The 22526-nt window shown below is 28.7% G+C and overlaps 1 protein-coding gene across 1 annotated transcript in view; it reads left to right on the top strand.

The window, feature by feature from the left end:
* Positions 1–14784: 14784 nt before the first annotated feature.
* LOC100573472 (zinc transporter ZIP1) overlaps positions 14785–22526 on the top strand; it is a 22607-nt gene continuing 14865 nt past the window's right edge. The window contains exons 1-2 of the mRNA XM_008191062.3: positions 14785–14950; positions 15088–16308. Of these exons, the coding sequence (XP_008189284.1) occupies positions 15201–16308 (1108 nt within the window). The 5' untranslated portion in view covers positions 14785–14950; positions 15088–15200. The remainder of the gene's footprint in view (positions 14951–15087; positions 16309–22526) is intronic.

Here is a 22526-nt window from a genome sequence, read left to right as displayed (position 1 = left end):
TGACAAGTAAATAATTAAATAAGTTTATATTATCAATAATATTTTGGGTGATAATAATATCCATGTCACGTGAATTATTACCATAGATTTGTTATTTATAAACACAGATATCTAAATTATACTAGATAAGATACTCGGGGCGTTGTACATTGCAAATAGTGAAGCCAGATTTCAAGCGCTTATCAGTGTATTATCACATGGGCGCCATACTGCTGGTTGGCAAAATATTCGAATTCTCTACTGGAACTAGCATAATAATTACATAAAATCGTTACTTTTTTTACATAACTTATAGGCCTGTGACTTCAAATTTTTAATCTGTTGTATATAGACTATAGATGTTACTATGTTAGCATGATACTAAATATTTGATGGCATTTGTATTAAGATTAAGTATGTATGAAAAAGTAAAAACTCATCTTGTATAATTGTTTATTAATTGTTAATATAATTATTAATTTTTACATAATTTCATGTCATAACACTCATAACACAACATAATATAATATTATTGATTGTTAAATAATATTAACTTGGTCAATAAGCGACGTTTACTAACGTCTGCACTTGTTTTCAACTTGGCCACATAATGAAGACGAACTTTCAAATATTGCTTGCAAATTAAAGTTACTAAATTCAACTTGTGGTTTTCTAAAAATCCGTCATCTACACAATTTAAACAATTAAAAATACTATAATTATATACATGATTTTTAACGGCAAGAATAACTTTTTGACTTAATCCTGATAATAAAGAACAAAAATTTGATGTTAATTGAACTAATGTACTTTCGATAAATTTAACAATTACTACTACATCCTTTGAACTTTTTATTAATCCTCCTCTATTTTTAACATCTACTAATATTGAATGGGGATATTTATGACTATAATTATGTTCAGATTCATTTTCTATCATACTGTAGGCACAAGTTTGACAGTCAATTTTTTTATAGACACTTCTAACGATAAATCCACAAATATATTAATATAAAATATTATCTTTTACCAAATCAAAACTATCAATATATGGCAGAAGACTTGATACATTTTCATCTTCTACTTCTTCGATAACATTGTCTTCTAATGTTTTTTTTGCCCAGCGTATCTCAAAAACACTTTCAGAACCTGTGTTATCTAGTGCAATACAATTAGCAGCATATGAAGAAGAAATTGAATTTTTTAAAAGTATTTGTTTCAATGCTGTTTTAAGTTCTAAAGCATTAGGATTGTTATTGTTTCCAAAACGCTGCCTTATTTTTGAGAAAAACATTTCTAGGTGATCCTGGGAAAACTTGTATGTTAACATGTATTTATATTCGGTAGTAGAAAACAATTCATCTGCTATGCTAAATATTGATTTCACTGCTGTAGCCAACCCTAAATGAGAAATTTTAATATGTGTGTCAGATTTGTTGAAACAATTTTAATAGGTCTACATTTTAAACAATTTTATACTTACCAAGAATAAATGTTTTACGTGGAGTTAAATAAAGGAACTTTCCTTCGATATTTGTAAGTTTTAATAAATACTCAATTTGGGGTATATAATTAGACTTCTCATTCTATCAACATAATTTCTGTACATTGGTTTTTTAAAACCTTTTCCAAATGGATTGCGACTATTTAAAAAATCAAATAACCTGTCGATTACTCTTATGAATGTTTCAGTTGGTTCACCTGAAATCCAGCAAAAAATATTTATATTAATATTTATATTAATATTTAATATTTATATTAATATTTAATATTTATATTAATATTTAATATTTATTTACAATCGTGAGGGTTCGGTCTAAACTACAAAAAAAATATACACAGGTTTATCAATACAAAATATTCATGAAAAAAACTTTATTTAATTTGCAACATAATACGTTTAATTTTAACAAACTTAGGTATTAACTTTATTTAAAAGAAAAAGAACATTAATAGGTACTTATAATTATTTTTGAATTTTTAAATATTATAATAAATAATATTTATTTCAGCTGATGATAATTTTCAAAACACATTTTACCTTTGGACATACACAAAAATGTTTTACATTTTGTACACATAACTTTTGACCTACTTGTACAACCTTTGTATCTACAACTTAGAGGAGCTTTAAGGTCCATTGCTCTCGGCCAATGGTGGTATCCATCGAGTCTTACATCGTCACCTGGTATAGGTGCGGGTGGTCTTATTTTTATTGGTGGTTCTCCATCTTCTTCGGTGTCTTGACATGTAGGTGGTGGCGGTGTTGCCATAGTTAAACATTCACCAATTTCCAATCTGAACTGTAGCAAATCTTTAATTTTTTTTTTCGGTAATTTATTAATTTTACAATCTTCTAAATATTCAAACCAACTGTTTGTTACTGATAGGTCAAGTAAGTGAAGTATAACTTTAAGTGGCCATTTTCTTGTTTTTAACCAAGTTCTGTAATATTCCATCATTTGATCAAAATGATCAACACCACCCATTTTTTCATTGTATTTTGATATCATATTAGGAATTTGTACGTCAATATATTTTTTTTGTGTTTTATCCCATCTGGACACTGTTGTTGTCGGTAAACCTCCGTAACACGCTGATGTCGTAACTACTGACTTGTTGTCTTTCCATTTCAACATAGAAATATTTTTATCATCAGATACAACTTCTTCGAAATCCCCTCTTTTCATTTTAGAATCTGCTTTAAATTGGAATTTCTGTAGACGATTCATTTGTATAGTACCGGTTCCATGAATTTTTAGCTGTACTAATTTTTTCATCAACGGCATAGTCGTAAAATAACGATCGAAAAATACAGATGAACCTTCTGGTATTGTATTAATAAGACGTAAAATTACAGCCGGTCCAAGTCCTAAACTTTTATCAGGAAAAGGCGTGGTTAGTCCTTGGTAAATTTCAAAATCAATAATTAGACCATCAGACGTAGTAATAACAAAATTTTTGAGACCAACTGGTCTAGGTTTACCTTTCACAAACTGTCTTATCTGACAACGTCCAAGAAAAGGTATCATTTGTTCATCAATTGAATAATAAGTTGATGATCGCTCAATAGATAAGCACCTGTTCCTTACAAAATCTATGAGTGGTTGAACTTTCCATAGTTTGTTATTTTTTTTCACTTCATCACTAACCAAATTTGCAAAATGTAGATTGACTCTTAATTGAAAAAAGCGATCTCGTGACATTATCGATGCAACAGGATCGTATCGAAACTTAGCACTCCAATACATTCGGAGACGAGGAAATTTAATACAACCAATAATAACGTGAATCCCAAAAAATTGTTTCATTTCAATAGAAGTTGTCTTTAATATTTTACCCGTATTTTCCATGTAATATTGATTAGTGCACAACGCCGCTAGTTCATATAATTCTTCGGGAAAATATTTTTTAAAATATTCCATAGGTGTACCCACAGGTAAGGTTTTCGGAATTTTTTCGGAGAATATTTTAGATGTAAATGACTGTATGCGCCACTTAACTTTTTCGAAAATCGAACCATTTTCGTTACCTTCGTTAACACTATGGTCGACACTTACTTGTCTGCCAGTTTCAAGTTGTTCGGCCTCTACTGCGTCTAATTCTACTTCAGAATCACTTGACTCATACAAAATATTATTTCCATGTTTATTAGGTAAAGTAAAGCTTGGATCTGCATCATAATCGTCGTTATCTTCAAATTCTAGGTCAGAATCATCTAACAAATCTAAAATTTGATCGACATTCATGGTAGACGCAAATACGTAACAATAGACCGGATACTCACGAACGTGATACTAAATATTGATCGTGCGAGTACGGCGACAAAAACAAATATTACGTAGCCAGTGATGTTAGAAACGGTTTTGAAATCATATGATTAATAAAATGAAACGACAAAATTATTGGTATGGTAAATATACACAGAGAAAATAACTCGAATACTATGGATATATTAAATTGATAAAAACCTAAAACTAATAGTAAGTGGAGCATGGCTGGGTTTTACCCGATTACTTTTAAAATTAGATAAAACGATAGAACGTATCCTTCACAATCGTGTGAGACCGGTCTGAACAGAGTAGAATAAATATAACAATAAAAAAAAAAAAAAAACCATTCCCTCACGATCGTGCCTTGTCGGTCTGTAAGGGTTATGAACATTTATTATTTATGTATAGTACTTAAACTCAACTGTCTTTAAATGTAGGTTCATTTATACGTCTAAATTGAATTAAATATTTTTTTTAACAGTCATTAGATATAAATTTAATTAAGTTGTAATTTGTATAGTTTAATTTAATTTAATAAGTACCTTCTGCATTGAAATTTGAATCTCCAATTTGAATGAGATTTCTTTCAAAATGTTCTTTTCTTGGAACTTTGGACGCCTTTTGGTAATAAGAAGGAAATGCAGAGAACACTGTCGGCACAGCATCGTCTTTTAAAAGTATTTTTTTTATTATTAGCCAGTTTTACTTGATAATTTTCATCAACAAAATGGTCACTGCATAAACGGCTCCATTTCGTTGGTGTAAAATTCTTTCTTTTTATGGCAGCAATCCATTTTTTATTCAGATCAACATTGGCTAAAGGAAATCTATAATATTCAAAATAATTATTCTCAGATACACAAACTATATGTTATATATATGACTTGTTATTTAACAGTTTAATATCCTTACTATAGTATTCTACTATAATTGGTTATTATTATATTAACATAACTTACCGAAAGAAATGTATATTTTTCCCAGCTTGGTATCTGTTCGTGCATCCATATGCAGCACACGAAACAGGCATTGCACTATTTTTGTAAGTTGTATCCTAAAATTCCTAATACAATGACGTTCAGTCTATAATATTATATAGAATAATTTCAATGTTTTGCCAACCACGAAATGGGCGATAACGGATTATTACTATTAGTTAGGCTTCATACGATAACGCGAGTACCTTATCTAGTATAATATAGATATCTGTGTTTATAAAATATAGATATTTATAATTTCCTATTTTTATACGTCAATCATTATCAATATTTTTTACTTTTATGATTATTATTTATTAATAATTTAATGACCAAGTACCAACTGTACAAATCAAACGTTTTTGGTACACATGTAATAAATGACTAAATAGCTTGGTCACTTTTTGCTTAAACAATATTTTTATATTACCTACTTAATATTGACATGCGAAAAGTGACTAAATAACTTGATCACTTTTTGCTAGAAAAATACTTACGAAATCTGCAGTTAGTCAAAACTGCTTTTTTATATCTCGTAAAATATTAATCATATCACTTGGTCAATTTTTCCATACAATAATATGGTTGAAATAACCCATTTTATAATGTTTTTTCACTTGGTCACTATTTATGCATGTAGTCAGTTTTTGCATGACGACGACGATATATGAAAAACAACGATGGCAGTTACCATACTTTATTATATCACTAATCGGAGAGTAGTATAGACGTGTACACTTCCGCAGACAGTTCCAGACGGGTATTTCCACGGCACTGCGTACCTATTTCATATTTGTCCTTTTTAATTTTTAAATCAATGTTATTACTTAATAGTTATTAGTTATCTCGATTAAATTTAAAATTATTTTATTTTTTTCGCATACCAAATATTACACAATTCCTGTAAAATATTATTTTGTAGTTTTGACTTGTTTTAAAGTTCATTTTCAATTTTTAATTTTCAAATTTAAAACCTTAAAATACGCCCGTGAATAAATCCCTGACTACCCCCCCCCCCCTCTAGATCCGGCCCTGGGAATATTAAATGTTGACCTCCCCATCCACCAACTAGGTTAACTTTCCCACAACTAAATCATTGTATAATATGATAAACGATTTTGAACAGAAAAGTTGTGTCAGCTTAGCATACTTACATAAATAATCAAATATAATAGTTTAAAAAAAAAAAAATAATAAAAATCGAAAATATCTCATAGCTATAGACTGCGTAATTTTCCGGTGACATTTTTCTGTTTGATCAAGTAAGTAAAACTTGTTAGGAACCTCCTATCATAATGTCTAATGTTAGCTATAAAAGAAAGGACTTGTATGAATTCCTAATTGAAAAATAGTTTAAACATTTTTAGTATTTTTAATGAATTTTGCCAACATTTGAACATTAAATGTACCTATATTAAAAAATAATTGATATATCTTAAATAATTTTGAAAATCCATTAATGAAATTTATAAGAAATATAGCATTGAACTTTGACAGTTAAAATTTTCTATACTCATTAGTTTTCGGTCAAAAAGCATGAACATTTAATATAAGGTTTCTCAAACGTTTTTCAGTTATTGAAAAATATCAAAAATACATTACATTTTTTTTTTATATAGACATACTTACTTTCTTTTTTTACTTGTGTTATTTAAAAAAGATAAACACTCAGCGTATGCATATGATTTTTTTTGTTGCCTCTGATCCACTTCTTATGTTTTTTTCAACGGGTATGCGTTTATTGTATGCATCACGAATATGTCTCCATTCCTCAATTCATTAACTAAATATTTATAGGTAATATCAATAATTTGTATTAATTACAATACAATTGTCTAATAGTAATAAATTGTGTGGAGTATACTATGACTATAAAATACCCTTTTTATGGTTTTTATTGTTATGAACAAAAAATACATATACCTATATAGGTAGTCGACAATTTTTATAAACAGAATTTAACAGTGCTTGTCAAAAAAAGTTGATCCTAGTTAAAATTATGACAAATAATATAGGAAAATATACTTTAAAAATATACTACTTCCTATCTATTACAGGAAATTTCCAAAAATAATGTTTTTAAAAAGTTATTAAGTTTCAAATTAATTTACTACAAAAAAAATATTGATACTTTAAACAGTTGTAAAAAATATACTACTTGACTTAAATAAACGTTTTTATTATCAAAATTTGTCTAAAAATTAGATTTACAAATTGGTTATTTTTCCAAAAAAAAAAGTAATTGAATACATTTTTTTTTTTTGGGTAATGATAATATATAATAATATTATGTATTATTATATGTATGTTTGAGCAGATATTTGTCAACGGGGATTCATTTTTCTGCACTATATTTTGATTTTCGTTTTGGCAAGAGTACTATTAACCAAATTGTCCGTGAAACTTGTCAAGTTTTACGGTCAGTGTTACAACCCACGGAAATGCCGGAACCAAACCGAGAAAAATGGTTTGAAATATCTGAACTTTTTTATAAAAAAACCAATTTTCCAAATTGTCTCGGATCCATTGATGGAAAACATATAAGATGCAGAAACCCAAACAATTCTGGGTCTCTTTTTTATAATTATAAAAAGTATTTTTCCATCGTACTTATGGCAGTGGTAGATGCGAATTTAAATTTAATTTTTATCGATGTCGGAGCGTACGGGCGAGAAGCTGATTCTAACGTTTTTTGACAAAGTGTATTTGGGAAAAAGTTGTATACAAACCAACTACAAATTCCTGATCCAGTATCGTTGCCATTGACGGAAAATAATTTACAACCATTTGTATTTGTTGCCGATGAGGCATTTGGACTACACACCAACTTATTACGACCATATCCAGGACGTGGGCTGAATAATACTCGTAGAATATTTAATTATAGGCTATCGAGAGCAAGACGTACTGTCGAGTGTGCTTTTGATGTATTAGCTAATGAGTGGAATGTATTACATACAACTATTCTAGTCGAACCCGATTTTTGTGATCACATCATAAAATCATGTTGTGTTTTGCATAACTTTGTTAGAAGAAGATACGGAAGTAATTATGATGAAAATATTGCAGATGCGGCTTATATAAATAACCTGGACGATTTTCAAGGACATGGCAGACATATAAATCGAAATGGAATGGAAATTAGAGACAATTTTGCGAATTATTTTATTAATCAAGGGGCTGTTCCATTTCAATATAGAACAACACTTTAGTTACCAATATGGCAATATGTAACATTATGTTCAAATTAAAATGTTTTATATATTATTATTCTTGATTAAATTTTTTTTAAATCAAATCGCATTAGGTATTATCATATTTTTTAGTATAAGTACAAAGTAACCATGAAGTATATTATCTAAGTAAAATTCTTTTCTAAATATTCTATTTTAAATTAGCCATATTGTATCGTTATAACTTATAAATGTATAATCAATATAATAATTATATTATTATATTATATTATGATAAAACAATTGTGACAAAGTAAAATGTACGAAAATTAGGTACCTATTTATGTTGTATGATGTACTATGTACGTATGCCAAATATACTTAGTTATAAAAAAAATATTACCTAGATACCTATATAATTTTGTAAATATAATTTTACATTAATACATAATAGGTCTTACCTTTTTCTTCTTTTTCAGTTGATGAAAAATTATTCCAATTTGTAGAATAAACTACCTCAGCTACCTTCATCCAACATGATTTTTTTAAGTCCTTATCGCTGAATTCTTTAGAACTCATGCCCCTTAAACAAGGATAGTTCTGGACTTCCGAAATTAATTTCTCCGTTGAATACATGTTAATTTAGGTATGTCAATACAATTATTAAAAACTACCAATGCTTTATAAATTATAAAAAATTATAATTTGAATTTAAAACCGCAACCGATAATCCGCATGTGTGGTCGGCTCAATATTAAATAAAGTGTTTTGGGGTATTTACTATTTTCCGTCAACCGCAACATGTTGCGGCCGGTTTCCGACAATTTCAAATCGGTCAGTCTGGCCCTGATAATGCGGTTTAATGTTAATTATGGATGTCGCGGTCGTTTACCGATCGGTTGCGTTTTATCGGCAACCAACAAAACGCATAGTGTGATCCGGCACTTAATCGTTGCGACGTATCGTTGGAATTAGAATCGTATGTTTGACTGAAAAATAAACATTTTTTCATGATCACAATATTACATACTGACATGTGTGTGCGAGAGCCCTCCGTAGTCCGTACCGCAACAATTTACCCGCATGGACGCCACACACACTAATAATCATTTACGACAAATACATAAACCTCGGGTGGCGACAACGAGATTAGAAATTGCCTAAATGGTTCTCCTTAAATCGGTAATCGGAAAAAAAATCCCCAGACTACAATATATAATAGAAATTAAAATATTAATAAAAAAAAAAAAACCTTAAAAGGAAAACAATAATATTTTATATATTTACTATGTTAATACATATTTTGTGTTGGTATAATTCCGTAAAAATTGAATCCCCGAAATAGAATATAAAGTTTTCTGTGACATTTTGACGATAATTTATAAGGTATAAGAACTTCAAATGATACTTATGATTGTTGAGTGTGGTTTAGTGTGTACCTTTGATAATATATAATATAAGGTAAAAGGTTACACCTACCTATCTAATCTGTAATGGGCTCACGAACATAATTTGGATACTCGTTATCTTAAAATAAATGTTTATCCGGGTATGACCATGTTCAATTGTATTGTACGATAAAAATTAGCAACGTGGACCACATATTATATGTACGTGTCAGTACCTACACATTTATTATACGATACACAAGTACAAAACGACAACGCTATGGAAACGCTGGAAATTTTTAAAACTAATGGTAAAAAACCTAAAATTGCGCACATCGGATTTATTTATCATTTTCAAAAAGAGTGTTCAAATTTTTTACGTTGGCGATGTTCTAAATTTAGCTCTTTAAAATGTCCGAGTGTACTTAAGACTAGTTTAAATATTGAAAATCCAATATTTGTTGGTCTTGATCATGATCATGTACATGATTCCAATAAAAATGCAGTCGCTGCTTTAAAATTACAACATACCATGAAGAAAAAAGCACAAATATCACATGCGACACCGAGTCAAATATTTGCTGAGTCTGTGAATAATGTACCACATGCAGTATTAGTAGAATTGCCAAAAAAAGAGCATGTAAAACGGACAATTCGAAACCACAGAGGTTACAACGATCCTTCAAAACCAACAAATAGAAAGGAATTAGTCATTGAAGGTACTTATATGAGTATTTATTATATATTGCTATAAATTGTATATGAAAATACAATGTCATCGTGTGTTAAAATATAATAATACACTTCAAAATAATATTTTTAAATTACTTATCTATAGAAATTCAACTTTTCTATATTTTTTCTATATTTCTATATTTTGCCCACACGCAACAAATTAAACATCCCACAGTTTGGCATTTAATAAGAAAAATGAAATATGAGGTTGCGGCGGATTATGCAAAATTAGCATTGGATGACGTTGGAGAAAGCATTAAAAAAACGACTAAACTTGGACAAATGAGGACGACAGAAAGTAGATTACAAGAACTTTGCGCCAGGTTTGTAAGTGGAAAAATAAATATTCCAGATTTTTTGAACTCAATTAGCCATAATATTAGAAAACAATCTAATAATTAACTGTGAGCAGTGAGTACCTATTCTTTTTTCTATGCTATATTTTTAACGAATTAAACTAATTAAACTAATTAACTATTGTTTGATCATGATTTTATTATTATTATTACCTACTATTATGATTACCATTTTATATTTTTGACGATTATCATGATAGATATATTCGAAATATTTTTATATACAATGTTTTTTTATTTATTGTTTGATGATTATTTTATTATGATCATAATTATTATTATTATTATTATTATTATTATTATTATTACCACCTATACTCCTATATTTCGTATACCTACTAAATATTTTTATGTGTTATTTTTTTACTGTGAGTGGTGACACAAAACAATCATATATAACATTTTAAGTTTTGAAAACTTAATATTTTATTTCGGGGATTTAATTTTTACAGAATTATACCAAGATAAAATGTGTATTATTATAGGAATATAAAATGTCATTGTTAATTTTTCGAAAATTGTTTATAGTTATTTATTTATATTATAATTATTATCTATATTTTGAATAATATTTTTGTATAGTATGTTTTTAACTGTATTATTTGACGTATCGATCATTCGAAATATTTTTATATGGTTTACCTATTTGTTATTAAGTTATTAAGTTAGTTAATTTGAATTACACGTAATATATTATCGTAATTGAAAACAAAATATTATTTATAAATTATAATATATAATTTTTATAAAATTAACAATATAATATAATATAATATACGTATTTGTAATTAAATATTAATTATAGATACTAATTATTAACGTTTAAAAAATATTTGTTCAACCATTTGCATGTGGTTGTGAGTAATATTGTAGTCTGGGGATTTTTTTTCCGGGATTCCCTTAAATCAATGCGATGTCGAGGCCCCTTGAATAACCGAATATGTTTATTTAATTATGGTACTACAAAACGAAAAAATGTACGTCCATTGATCCGTGAGACCATTATCAAAAAAGGTGTTATAATAGAAAAATGAAAATATGCTATGCTTGATTAAATATTTTAGCCTGATGGTTGGTGAATTGGTACCTAGATCATCAGAGTTTTGGAAACTTTACCATCTTCTACTTAAAATGACTGACTTATACTGTGCTCGTAAAATACAAAAAGATGGTTCTTTTTTATTAGATTCCTTCGTTTCTAAGCATAACAAAATTTAATTATAATTATTTTTGTCTAAAAGTATTTGAAAACCTAAATTCAATAAGTGTAGTAGTTTCTACAGTTAAATAAGCATTTATTAGTTATTTCATTTAACTCATTTATTATTTTATAACTATATTAAACTTTATTTCATTTAATTTGGTGTTGATTTGACAATAATTAATTTTGATTTTAACCCAATTTAGTTTTTCCTCTGATAAATAAGCATTTATCAGTTATTTGGTTTCACTTATAGCGGTGTTGATTTGATAACAGTCCATTTTGATTTTAAAACAGATTGAAGTTACACAGATATTATTTGGTGTTAAAACAAGTATTTAAAAAGTAATCGTTCCTATGAGTGTTAAACAATTTAAACCCAATTTATGTTAAATTAACTGCAGACTAGCTTTAGCTCAAAAACGACGTTCAAATGTGAATAACTTGGACACTTTTAGTGGTTAATTTTATCTCAGATTTCTATGCGTATAGGACAATGAAATAGATTTAAAATAAAAAAGGTGGGTAAGTGGATGTCGCTCTGCTGTACAGTAGGTTACAAGTGGGTCACTGTACAATGGATAGTATTAAATTTGAATTCAATGATATAATATCACTGTATCAGAAAAACGATTCTGAGCTGAGACGGTTTTTCAGTCTAGTTATTAGACATACATATTATAGGTATACTTATCTATAGTAATAAAAAAAAATTGACCTATAATAGGTATCAACAATAAATTCCAAATTAATCATATCACAATATCCATTAGGTAACGCGTTATACATTAACAACAAACCGTGGTACTATCATAGATATATAATAGTATACTTTAGAAGTTTCAAGTACCCACAAATAATATTATACAATCACAACCAAATAACTAAAATAGTTATTCCAGGTTTTTTAATACATAATTTCGTCCAAATTTGAACTTAAAATTACTAAAAATAAACTGTGCTTATGTATTTCTTAGAATTTTTGGTAACAGAATTAAATATTTAAGTGGAATCTTGTTTTAAATTTTCAATCCTTAGATATAGAAGTTAAACATTTTATACATTTTTAAGTACAAAATAATTATTCAATTTTAAATTTGATAAATTTTGTCAAAATTTCAACTTCAAATGCTTATAAAAAATAATTGTGCATATGTATTTTTAATATTTTTCAACTGCTATTGTAACAATGTATCAGGAGCCTTGTATTAATTTTTTACACTTTTTGGCCCAATAGATAAAACTTTATTGATATTTATAGAAAAAAAACTAAAAAAATAAGAGAACTTTGTAAGAAAACTTACAATGTCCGTAAACAGCTCAAAAATAGTCAAATTATTTTCAAAATTTTATCGTACATAGAAAATGCTAATATAAACATTCAGTGAAGTTTTCAAGTTTCTACAGTCACTCGGTTTTTAGTTAAAACAAAATAAGAAAATCGTTACGTAAGAAATCGAGTGAATATCAAATGTTGTAAAAATATGAATTTCAAAAGCTCATAAAAATTTAATTTGAGTTTCTTATAGACATTTTTTTTTAGATAAAGGTAGATTATCCTATAAGGAATCTTGTATTACATTTTAAAATCTTAGTTCTAAAAAGAAAAATTTTTACGAATTATTAACTCAAAATAATTTGCTAATTTTCGTGATTTTTACATATTTTGTCAATTTTTGAACTTTAAATGCTAATAAAAAAAAACTGTGACTAAGGATTTTTAATATTTTTCAAATTTCATTGTAACAATATAGTAGGAGCCTTGTATTAAATTTTCAAACTAATTAAATTGGAAACTGAAATTATCCGTAAACAGCTCAAAACAAATCAAAATATTTTGAAAATTTTATCATGTATAGAAAATGGAAATGTATGTTCGTATTTGTTAATACGTATACGGTATAAATATTAACTAATACAAATATATCGGTATAAACTATAAATTATACCGAACTCGCTCTGACGAAAATGTTTTTATTCTTAAATTGTTAAATTGTTAATTGGTTATTACTTATTAGTTACTAATTTATTATTATTTATTTCATTTAACTAACTCATTTAAAACAATTACAATGAACAAATGTATTATTCGAATTACAAAGGTAAGTCAATAAAATATAGAATACATACGTACAGTTACTATAATATTTTAAAGTTAGGTACATATTTAAATACATTAAAATTTAAAACATAAATATAACAATTGATCTACAAACAATGATGTTTTCATTTATTTTTAATTACTCAAAGTTGTGATACCTAATTTATGTACTATTGAGTATACTTTTAAGACTATAAATATTAATAAATATTTAGGTTTTTTAACTTAAAAAGAAGTGGGGAGAAGGGGGCTTAAGAAATTAACATAGGTAATCATAAAAAAATTAAATGTATAATAATATATATTTTAGGAGTATGATTGTAAACTATAGAGGCTCAATTGTGGTAAGGTAGTAATTAAGTGTGTGTAATTATAAATATAAAATTATATATGGAGGGTGTGGGGGGTAAGCCCCCCACGTTTACATATCAAGCACATTAAAGCGTATACTCAGTAAAAAAATTACGACTACATTTAATATTTTGTAACAGATTAGGAAAAAAAAGAAAAAATAAGAATTATATTGCTCTTGAAAAGAATTATTGTTTTGACGAAGGCGGTATAAATTACAGAGTTTACGATAGTAAACCTAGTACCGGTAGTGCCTTATTTAGGAGAAAATCGTTCAGATACTATATCTAATGTTACCAATTTACAGTATCTATAAAATAAGTTATTCGTATATATAACGCCATATATTTAAACGTAATACCTATAAATCATAGTCATATAAATGTCAACGATATAAATTAATAAAATATTATACAGGACTTGACCAGTAAACTGTCGACCCAGACATGTCCTGTTGGTGTATACATCTATGCAGTGTATACAAATGTTTGTAGGTAGACGGTATATTATCGTTTAAATGGGTATTTAACGATCGGCGGCGAGCTGAATGTAATTTGATCGGAATTATTTTTTCGTCTATAATATTTCCGCGAATTGACGTAGTAGGTATTATATATTTATATGTGTAGGTATTCCTACCTTTGATCGATGGAGAAAAAAATACGCGTCGAGAGAAGGACGGAAAGAGAGAGTATACCATGAGCGGCGTTGGTGGTGGTCAATTGCCACCGCCGACGGAGACGCCACACATCTCTACGCGCCGCAGTCGCAGTTACCGGCGTACGAGTAGGAGGTGGTGTGGTGCACGGGTGCGCGCTACTCGCTATAGCTAAAAAACGATCGTCGTTGCAACGGCGTGCACGGTATATTATATGACTAGACCGTGTTTCTACTGTGCACTTGGCACGTCATACACGTATGTATAAGCACATTATTAACAGTGTAAACTACACACCAACGCGGATATCGTTGCGTTAAAGTCACCTAAACGTGCGTTCGATTTTTTTATTTATTTATTTGTTTAACACAGTAAAATATTTGTGATCTGACTAGGTGGGTATCAACAAGTTAGGAGTTTTTTAAAGAAATACCTACCGAAAACACCGCCAGCACCAATAACAACACGGTCTTGATACGTTTCGCCGATTACGGATTTCGGCGCGGAGATGTTGTCAGCGCTCGCAGACCCGTTGACCGCGGCAAAGACGGTGGCCATGCTCGTGCTAGGGCTGGGATCGTTCGGGCTGGGCGTGCTGCCGCTCAAGTTAACCGAAAAATGGGGCGGGGGCAGTAAGGATTCACAACCGACGCACGCTGGCCACTCACATGCCGGGCACGCGGCTGCTGGTTCGTCCACTGTCGTTTCGCTGATGCTGTGCTTCGGCGGCGGTGTGCTACTGTTCACCACGCTGCTGCACCTGCAGCCCGAGGTCCGGGATGCCGTGGATAAGCTGCAACGGGCTGGACAGTTGCCCACCGGGCACGGGGCCGAGAACCTTGGCGATTTGATATTCTGTGCCGGGTTCTTCATGGTGTTCATTGTGGACGAAATCGTGCATTCAATGCTGGACCACCGCAGCACTGCCAATGAGACACTGCGGCGAACAATGAGCCTGAGGCGGCGGGCCGTGTCCATACCACGGGCATCGCTGGCCGGGTCTCCGGGAGCAGGTGGTTGTGGCGAAGCCGATGGAGGTGACAACGAGGCAGTGTCCACTGGAGAACGGTACCGGTCAATGGAAGACGGCGGCGGGCTTCGTGCCAATAAGATGTCTGACGGTGATCGCACTGAGAGCCAGGCAGAAACAGTCCACGGTGGAGGCGAAAATTCGTTTCGCGGTCTGTTCGCAGTACTGGCGCTGTCGTTTCACGAGGTATTCGAGGGGCTAGCCATCGGCTTGGAGGAGCGTGTTGACCACACTTGGTACCTGTTCGCAGCCGTCGCCACGCACAAGCTCATCATCGCCTTCTGCATCGGCCTGGAACTGGCCTGGTCCAAAACCCAGCGGTCCGTGCTCGTCATGTACGTCGCCACGTTTGCGGCCGTCACCCCTTTGGGAATTGCCGCCGGTATGGTGCTTGTGCAGAACGCCGGCGCTGGTTCTGTCGACGGAACCCCCGGTCTGGTAGCGGTCGTACTGCAGGGGCTAGCCGCTGGTACGCTCCTGTACGTCGTGTTTTTTGAGGTGCTTGACAGGCACAAGCAGTCAGGATTCCTGCACCTTTTATCAATCATTTTCGGTTTCTGCGTTCTGTTTGTGCTGCAGCTTATTAGTGAGTATACACATTTCACCATCGAAATATTAACATAATTCCTATGTTATTAGTAGTATGTCAATTTGTTACAAAATAGTATTTAGTTACATTTAAAAACATTATTTAGTAGGTAAAGCAAATTTATTTTTAAAGTAAATAGAAAAAGCAGGTAAGTGGATGTCGCTCTGCTGTACAGTAGATTACAGGTGGGTCATTGTATAATGGATGTATTAGACTTGAATTCAATGATATAATATCATTGTATAAGAAAAACGATTCTGAGCGGAGACGGTTTGTCAGTCTGGATATTTTATATTTTGTTATTATTTATTTTATCATGTAAGTTGAATTAATATTAAAATATTATAATTTTAGATTCGTTTCTATGGTGATAAACAAAGCCTTAGAAATTAAAATCCCATTTTTAGCGTTTTTTCGTAGTTTTCCGGTGGTTTTTCCCGCGGCATTAAATAACTATTGGGAAAAACAAAAAATGACCTCTTTAAAGTACTATCTTGATCCAATTTTCTAAAAGATAAGGTACTATATGTTGAAATCGAAACACTCCTTCTGGAAGAAATTTTGTATACAGGATATACAAATAAAAAAAAAATAAAAATAAACACCATTGTAAAAACAATAGCTTATAATCTAAAATATAATTACAATAGGTAATGAATAGGTACAGTTATCGAAATTGTTTTAAATTTAGGAAATTTGTACATACCTCCTAATATAAATTACCTAACATAGGCACAGGTGGGCAAGTTAGCTAACAAAATTAACTAGGCGTAAGTAAATAAGTTGAATCACCGTAAAATCGGTTGTTCTAATTATATTGATGGTTACATAAGTACCTATATTGAAATCGAATCTGTAAAACAATTTAATAATTAATCAACTGACGGCAGTAAGCTATTCAAAAGTAATATTATAGGTACTCATATACTGTATTTGATTTAATATTTTGTATGTTAATAATACATAGAAATATCAAATATGTAATACTATTTAAGGTTTTGTATTATTTATTTAAAATATCGACATGTGGTAGGTGTATAATATACGCTGTTTAATATCTTTTTAATTTCAATAATGGTCCTAATCTTATCTCTTGACAAGTAGAATAGGTACCTAACAACATTCCTATATAATTTGATTATGCCATTACACATTATTCATTTGTGTCGTCTTAAAACTAAATAATAATAAAACATAAAATATTTATAACTTTCTTAGAATGTCTCAAACACAATAGCCTGTTACGTTGCTGTAGCAGCATCCATAAAAACAATCTGTACTAAAATATTTATAGAATCATAAAAACGTGTTCTACAATTTCACAGTTAGAAACCATTTTTAACTAAATTAAATAAAAACAGCTATTCATTTACAATTTTATATTATAAAAAGTTGCGTATATAATTGTCATACGTAGGTAGGTAGGTAATAGTTATTAAAAATGAAAACGTACCTACCTAATTAGTATTATAAGTTTGAAATCAAAATATTTTTTATTATTGGTAAGTGCAGGTATCTTAATATGCATATATTTAAGGTAATATCAAACCACGAGAAAACATAAAAGAGAATTCCGAATGAAAATTACATGACATCTAATATTTTATTAAAATGCCTCACAGCACGAATGAAAGTGAAAATATTATATACATTTTAAAAAAAACATTGTACTTTGTACCTTCCTAGTTCTTATAGTAGTATAAAATTAATTTATCATGTATTTGGCATAGTACTGAACTTACAGAAATAAATATATGCATGTAATTTAGTAATCTACATTTCTATATTTAATTTTCCACACGCCACAACCAATTTCGTTATTTCGCTCATCAGATTATTATTATCCTTTATAAAATGTTCACTTTTATAGCTAAGATTTGGAAATCTAACATAAGTTTTCACTTAACTACATAAGTAGTTCAAACTGTAACCAAAAAATCTAAAAATATATAAACACAATTTTTTTTATAGTTATTTTCAGAAGTTGGACGAAATCAAAATCAAAATAAAAAATAACGATTTTAATTTTGTGTTGTAATTTAAAAATATTATTCGTGGGTACTTGAAACTTCTAAGGTTAATATTATAATAATATACAAATAATTTTAATATTAATTAATTATATTATACTTACCGGCTACCATATTAATAATAACAATATATAAGTATAATATAAAATATCCTAGGCTGACAAACCATCTCCGCTCAGAATCGTTTTTCGTATACAATGATATTAAATTATTGAATTCAAAGTAAGTACCATCCATTACAGTTACCCACTTGTAACCTACTGACTACTGTATAGCAGAGCGTCCCCCATTTTTTTTTTATTCTTGCGAGATAAATTCCGAATAAGGCAATTCTTGAATAAAATTGTATTACCTTTAAGTATGTGTATGTGTATATTTAATGTATGTATAACAAAATTTTAATTAAATATGAGAGCTGTGGATAAATAAGGAAGTAACTTACCATTTTAAGAGAAAATAGAATTAGTATTTAAAATATTTAAGAATTTATTTTAATCGAAATCCCAACAAATGTTTAATAAAATTAATATAATTTATGTAGTACAGTTGTTTTATTCATACTCCATAACGTTAAACAATGTATTATTCATTAAACTCCGCTAAAAGTATATATATATATATATATATATATATTATACAAAATATACATAGCTTAATAAAATAAAATTAACCTAGTATTATTCTTGTTTTAATACGAACATTGGGATTGACTGCTAATTATTATCACGTTGTTCGTGTTATTTTGATTCTACTACATAATCAATTTATTTTTAAATAAAAACCATAATGAAACTTAAATTTTCCGAAAAATAACTAATATTAAATATAAAATTTTTTCTGTTGATTAAATAATACATGCGTTAAGAAATAATTACGCACATAATTTTAAGCACCAATTACATTTTATTTTTTATATTCAAAAAGTTGTTATCAATAGCACAATTTTATTTTTTAGTAAGATTATTATATTTTATTAATTATTAATCAAAATTAAACACTATTTACTATCCAAATGTAGGTATGTACCTACTATAAAATAAAGCATACCTAAAATAAAATCATTTAATAAAGAATTCAGATTAGAACTAACCTACTAAAACTACTTACATATTATAAATAAATTTGATGATGAGCAAACAAATGCATTCAATTTGCTATATTTCCTAAATTCGATGTCCCGGTCATTTAATAAACAACAACATATCTATGACCCACAACACAATTCAGGGCGTTTCTCTATTGGCACTCTCTACCCGACACTTATTCGAAAATTATCGACTTAGATGTAGAACTTGGTTGTTTATTAAGAACTCAAGAATTTTGGGACTTTCACGTTTTGATTTAATTCGTTTTTATTTATAAAAAAACCGGTTTGTCATAATAACAACAAACATATTCCCGTAAGACAGTATGGTAGGTCAAGGAAAAATGCATTGATTAACTTATATTTTGTATATAGGTATTAGGTAACTACTTCATGTCAATGTATTATTTTAAAATGAGTAATGGGCAATTGTTATGATAAGATTGATTTAAGTTTCAGTTAACAATTGTATGTGTTATAATATTACCTAATACCTATGAATATTTTTTCTTCATAATCGCTAATTGATATACATATGTATAATTAACTAGTCAAATCTTTGTAATATATAAATTAGTATAGGTACTAGTATGCATATATAAATATATTTAAAAATAGTTTTTATGGAATAAATTGGTCGTATTTCGTGAGTTAAGTTCCTATTTATTGAGACAGTACGATTTAATTGATGATCCAAATTTATATAATATATAACATTTCTAGTGTTGGGCGACTGTTATTTTTTGATTTCTAGTTGAGTTTCAAATATTTCAAGTTGAGTTCATAATTTGAGTAATCAAAAACAGTCGAGTACTCTACAAATTCCGAGTATTCGAATAAGGTCGAGTGGGAATATTGTATAACAATACATTTAAGCTATCAAATATCAACCGCCCTGGTATTTTTATTGGAAATATTTAGGTTCTTTCAGTTATTTATAGCTTTAACATTTATTTTTCAATAATATACTATTATACTTTAATTTTAAAAAATAATGAAACGTTTAATAATTGTATTTACAAGTCCAACAATTGTTTAATCGAGTCGAGTACTCGAAAATTTTTCCAATGTCTAGTACTCGACCAATATGAATTTATAATAGTTTGTTAAAAAGTATACTCTTATAGTAAAATATCAGTTATAGAATAACTTTTTTTTTAAACCTACCTACTAGACATATTGACATTATCGCAATCGGTGAATTCACAATAATTTTAAATCGGCACAGTTGAAATAATAGGTAATGTAGTTAAGCGTCGATATTCCATGAATACGGTTAACCCTATATTTTCTGTATTTATTTTATAATATTAGAGTGATATTGTACCCATTTGTGTTGAGCGTACAAAGTTAATGATTTTAGTTCTGAAGACTTGGAATAGTCTTAAGAATTTTCAAAATTGCTACCTACGCTTCTAATAGTCATCATTTCGAAAAAAAAATGATTACAATATATTATATTACACACGGTTATTCATTTGTATTGATACCTACAACCTTATACTATTATATCAGGTAGATAATACTTTTTTTTATTCTCGTAACCTTAACGTCTAAAAATAACCTCAGAAGTCTTGTTAGGTTCTGTTTAATATTGTTCAATAATTATTTCAATTAAATATAGACGAGATATATAATTTAATAAATTGTCATAATGTCATTTGTCAATGATTCCATTCTTGATTTCAAGCATATGTACAATATTTTACCTTGGCCTATACTGCAGTACGTTATGTATAATATGTTTCATTAAAATGTTGGCATTATATAGGTACATATATCATATTTTTATTTAGCTCGTTCGCTATTTTGATTAATTTGGTATTGTAGTTTAACACATATGTAGCTTATAGTGTTTGAACCCATAATTACACACATTTTTAGTTTATTGTGATATTTTTACTTCATTCATATGTTCAATTCAATGTGAACTTTACAGTTTACACGAAATTTATTGAAGTCATACCTACATTGGTAAGTTATATCATAACTTATATTATAATGATTGTGTGCAAAATAAGAATAAAAATAAGTTTTCTAGTTGTAGTTAATAATTTAGAATTAATTCAGTGTATCGATAATATAAAATTATAGGGATAATATTTAATGTAAAATACTTCAATATCAATATTGTTTTTAGATTAAAAAAACATCATAACTTAAAAAAAGTAAATTAATTAATTTTAATTTAATTAATAAATTTACAAAGACACTTACTTCTCATAATTGTCTGAAATAATATATTCGCAAATTGTAGATTGTTAAAATATTTATTTATTTATATTGTTAAATTCACAAATGAAAACAAAATCTAATTCATGTTCATTTGTGAACATAATTGCATGTAAATTAATAAAGGTTTAAGAGATTTATGTCATTAAGTCAGCATACGGTTTATTTTCTCTTTGGCCCACCCGAAAAATCTGACAAAAATATGCATTCACGCAAAATCAGTTGTTTTATTTTTATATAATTTTAGAGTAAAATTGCTCATTACAAAAATTAAAGAGAATGACATATCAATTTGTCTAATTAATATTGTCTCAAAACAATTTGATATCCATTTAAATTTACAAAATATTTTTTTTTTACATTTAATGTCGAATGTAAAGTCAAATAATAATAAAATATAAGACCTCAAAAATATTATCCTCTATAGTTTTTGTAATAGGTAATTTTAATATCAAATTACTCTAAAATGAAAAACAAATATTGCGCTGATGGCTGATATCCTCTTTATGATTATTGACATTTTCATACTTAATTCTTATTTATATTATTGTGTATAGGTTATAGATACTTATTAATTATAATTAAATACGTTATAGGTATATTTGTAAATTTTGAAGTTACAATATAGACGTGAAATTATTTTGGTGATAGCACATTTCTTGAACTGAGAAAAAATGTATACTTTCCACGAAATGGACTATGGTTAATACAGTTGGATTAATAATTATATAATTTATAATGACCCACCCTATGTACATTGTAGATACCTATACACATAACGTATTTTACTGTTAAGAAAATAGATCTTTGTTTCTGTAAACAAAATATAAATATATCATCCATAATTAAAATATAATAATTTTATCGTA

The sequence above is a fragment of the Acyrthosiphon pisum genome, chromosome X (assembly GCF_005508785.2).
Source record: "Acyrthosiphon pisum isolate AL4f chromosome X, pea_aphid_22Mar2018_4r6ur, whole genome shotgun sequence".
NCBI lineage: Eukaryota > Metazoa > Arthropoda > Insecta > Hemiptera > Aphididae > Acyrthosiphon > Acyrthosiphon pisum.
This window is presented reverse-complemented; position numbering and strand designations above follow the sequence as displayed.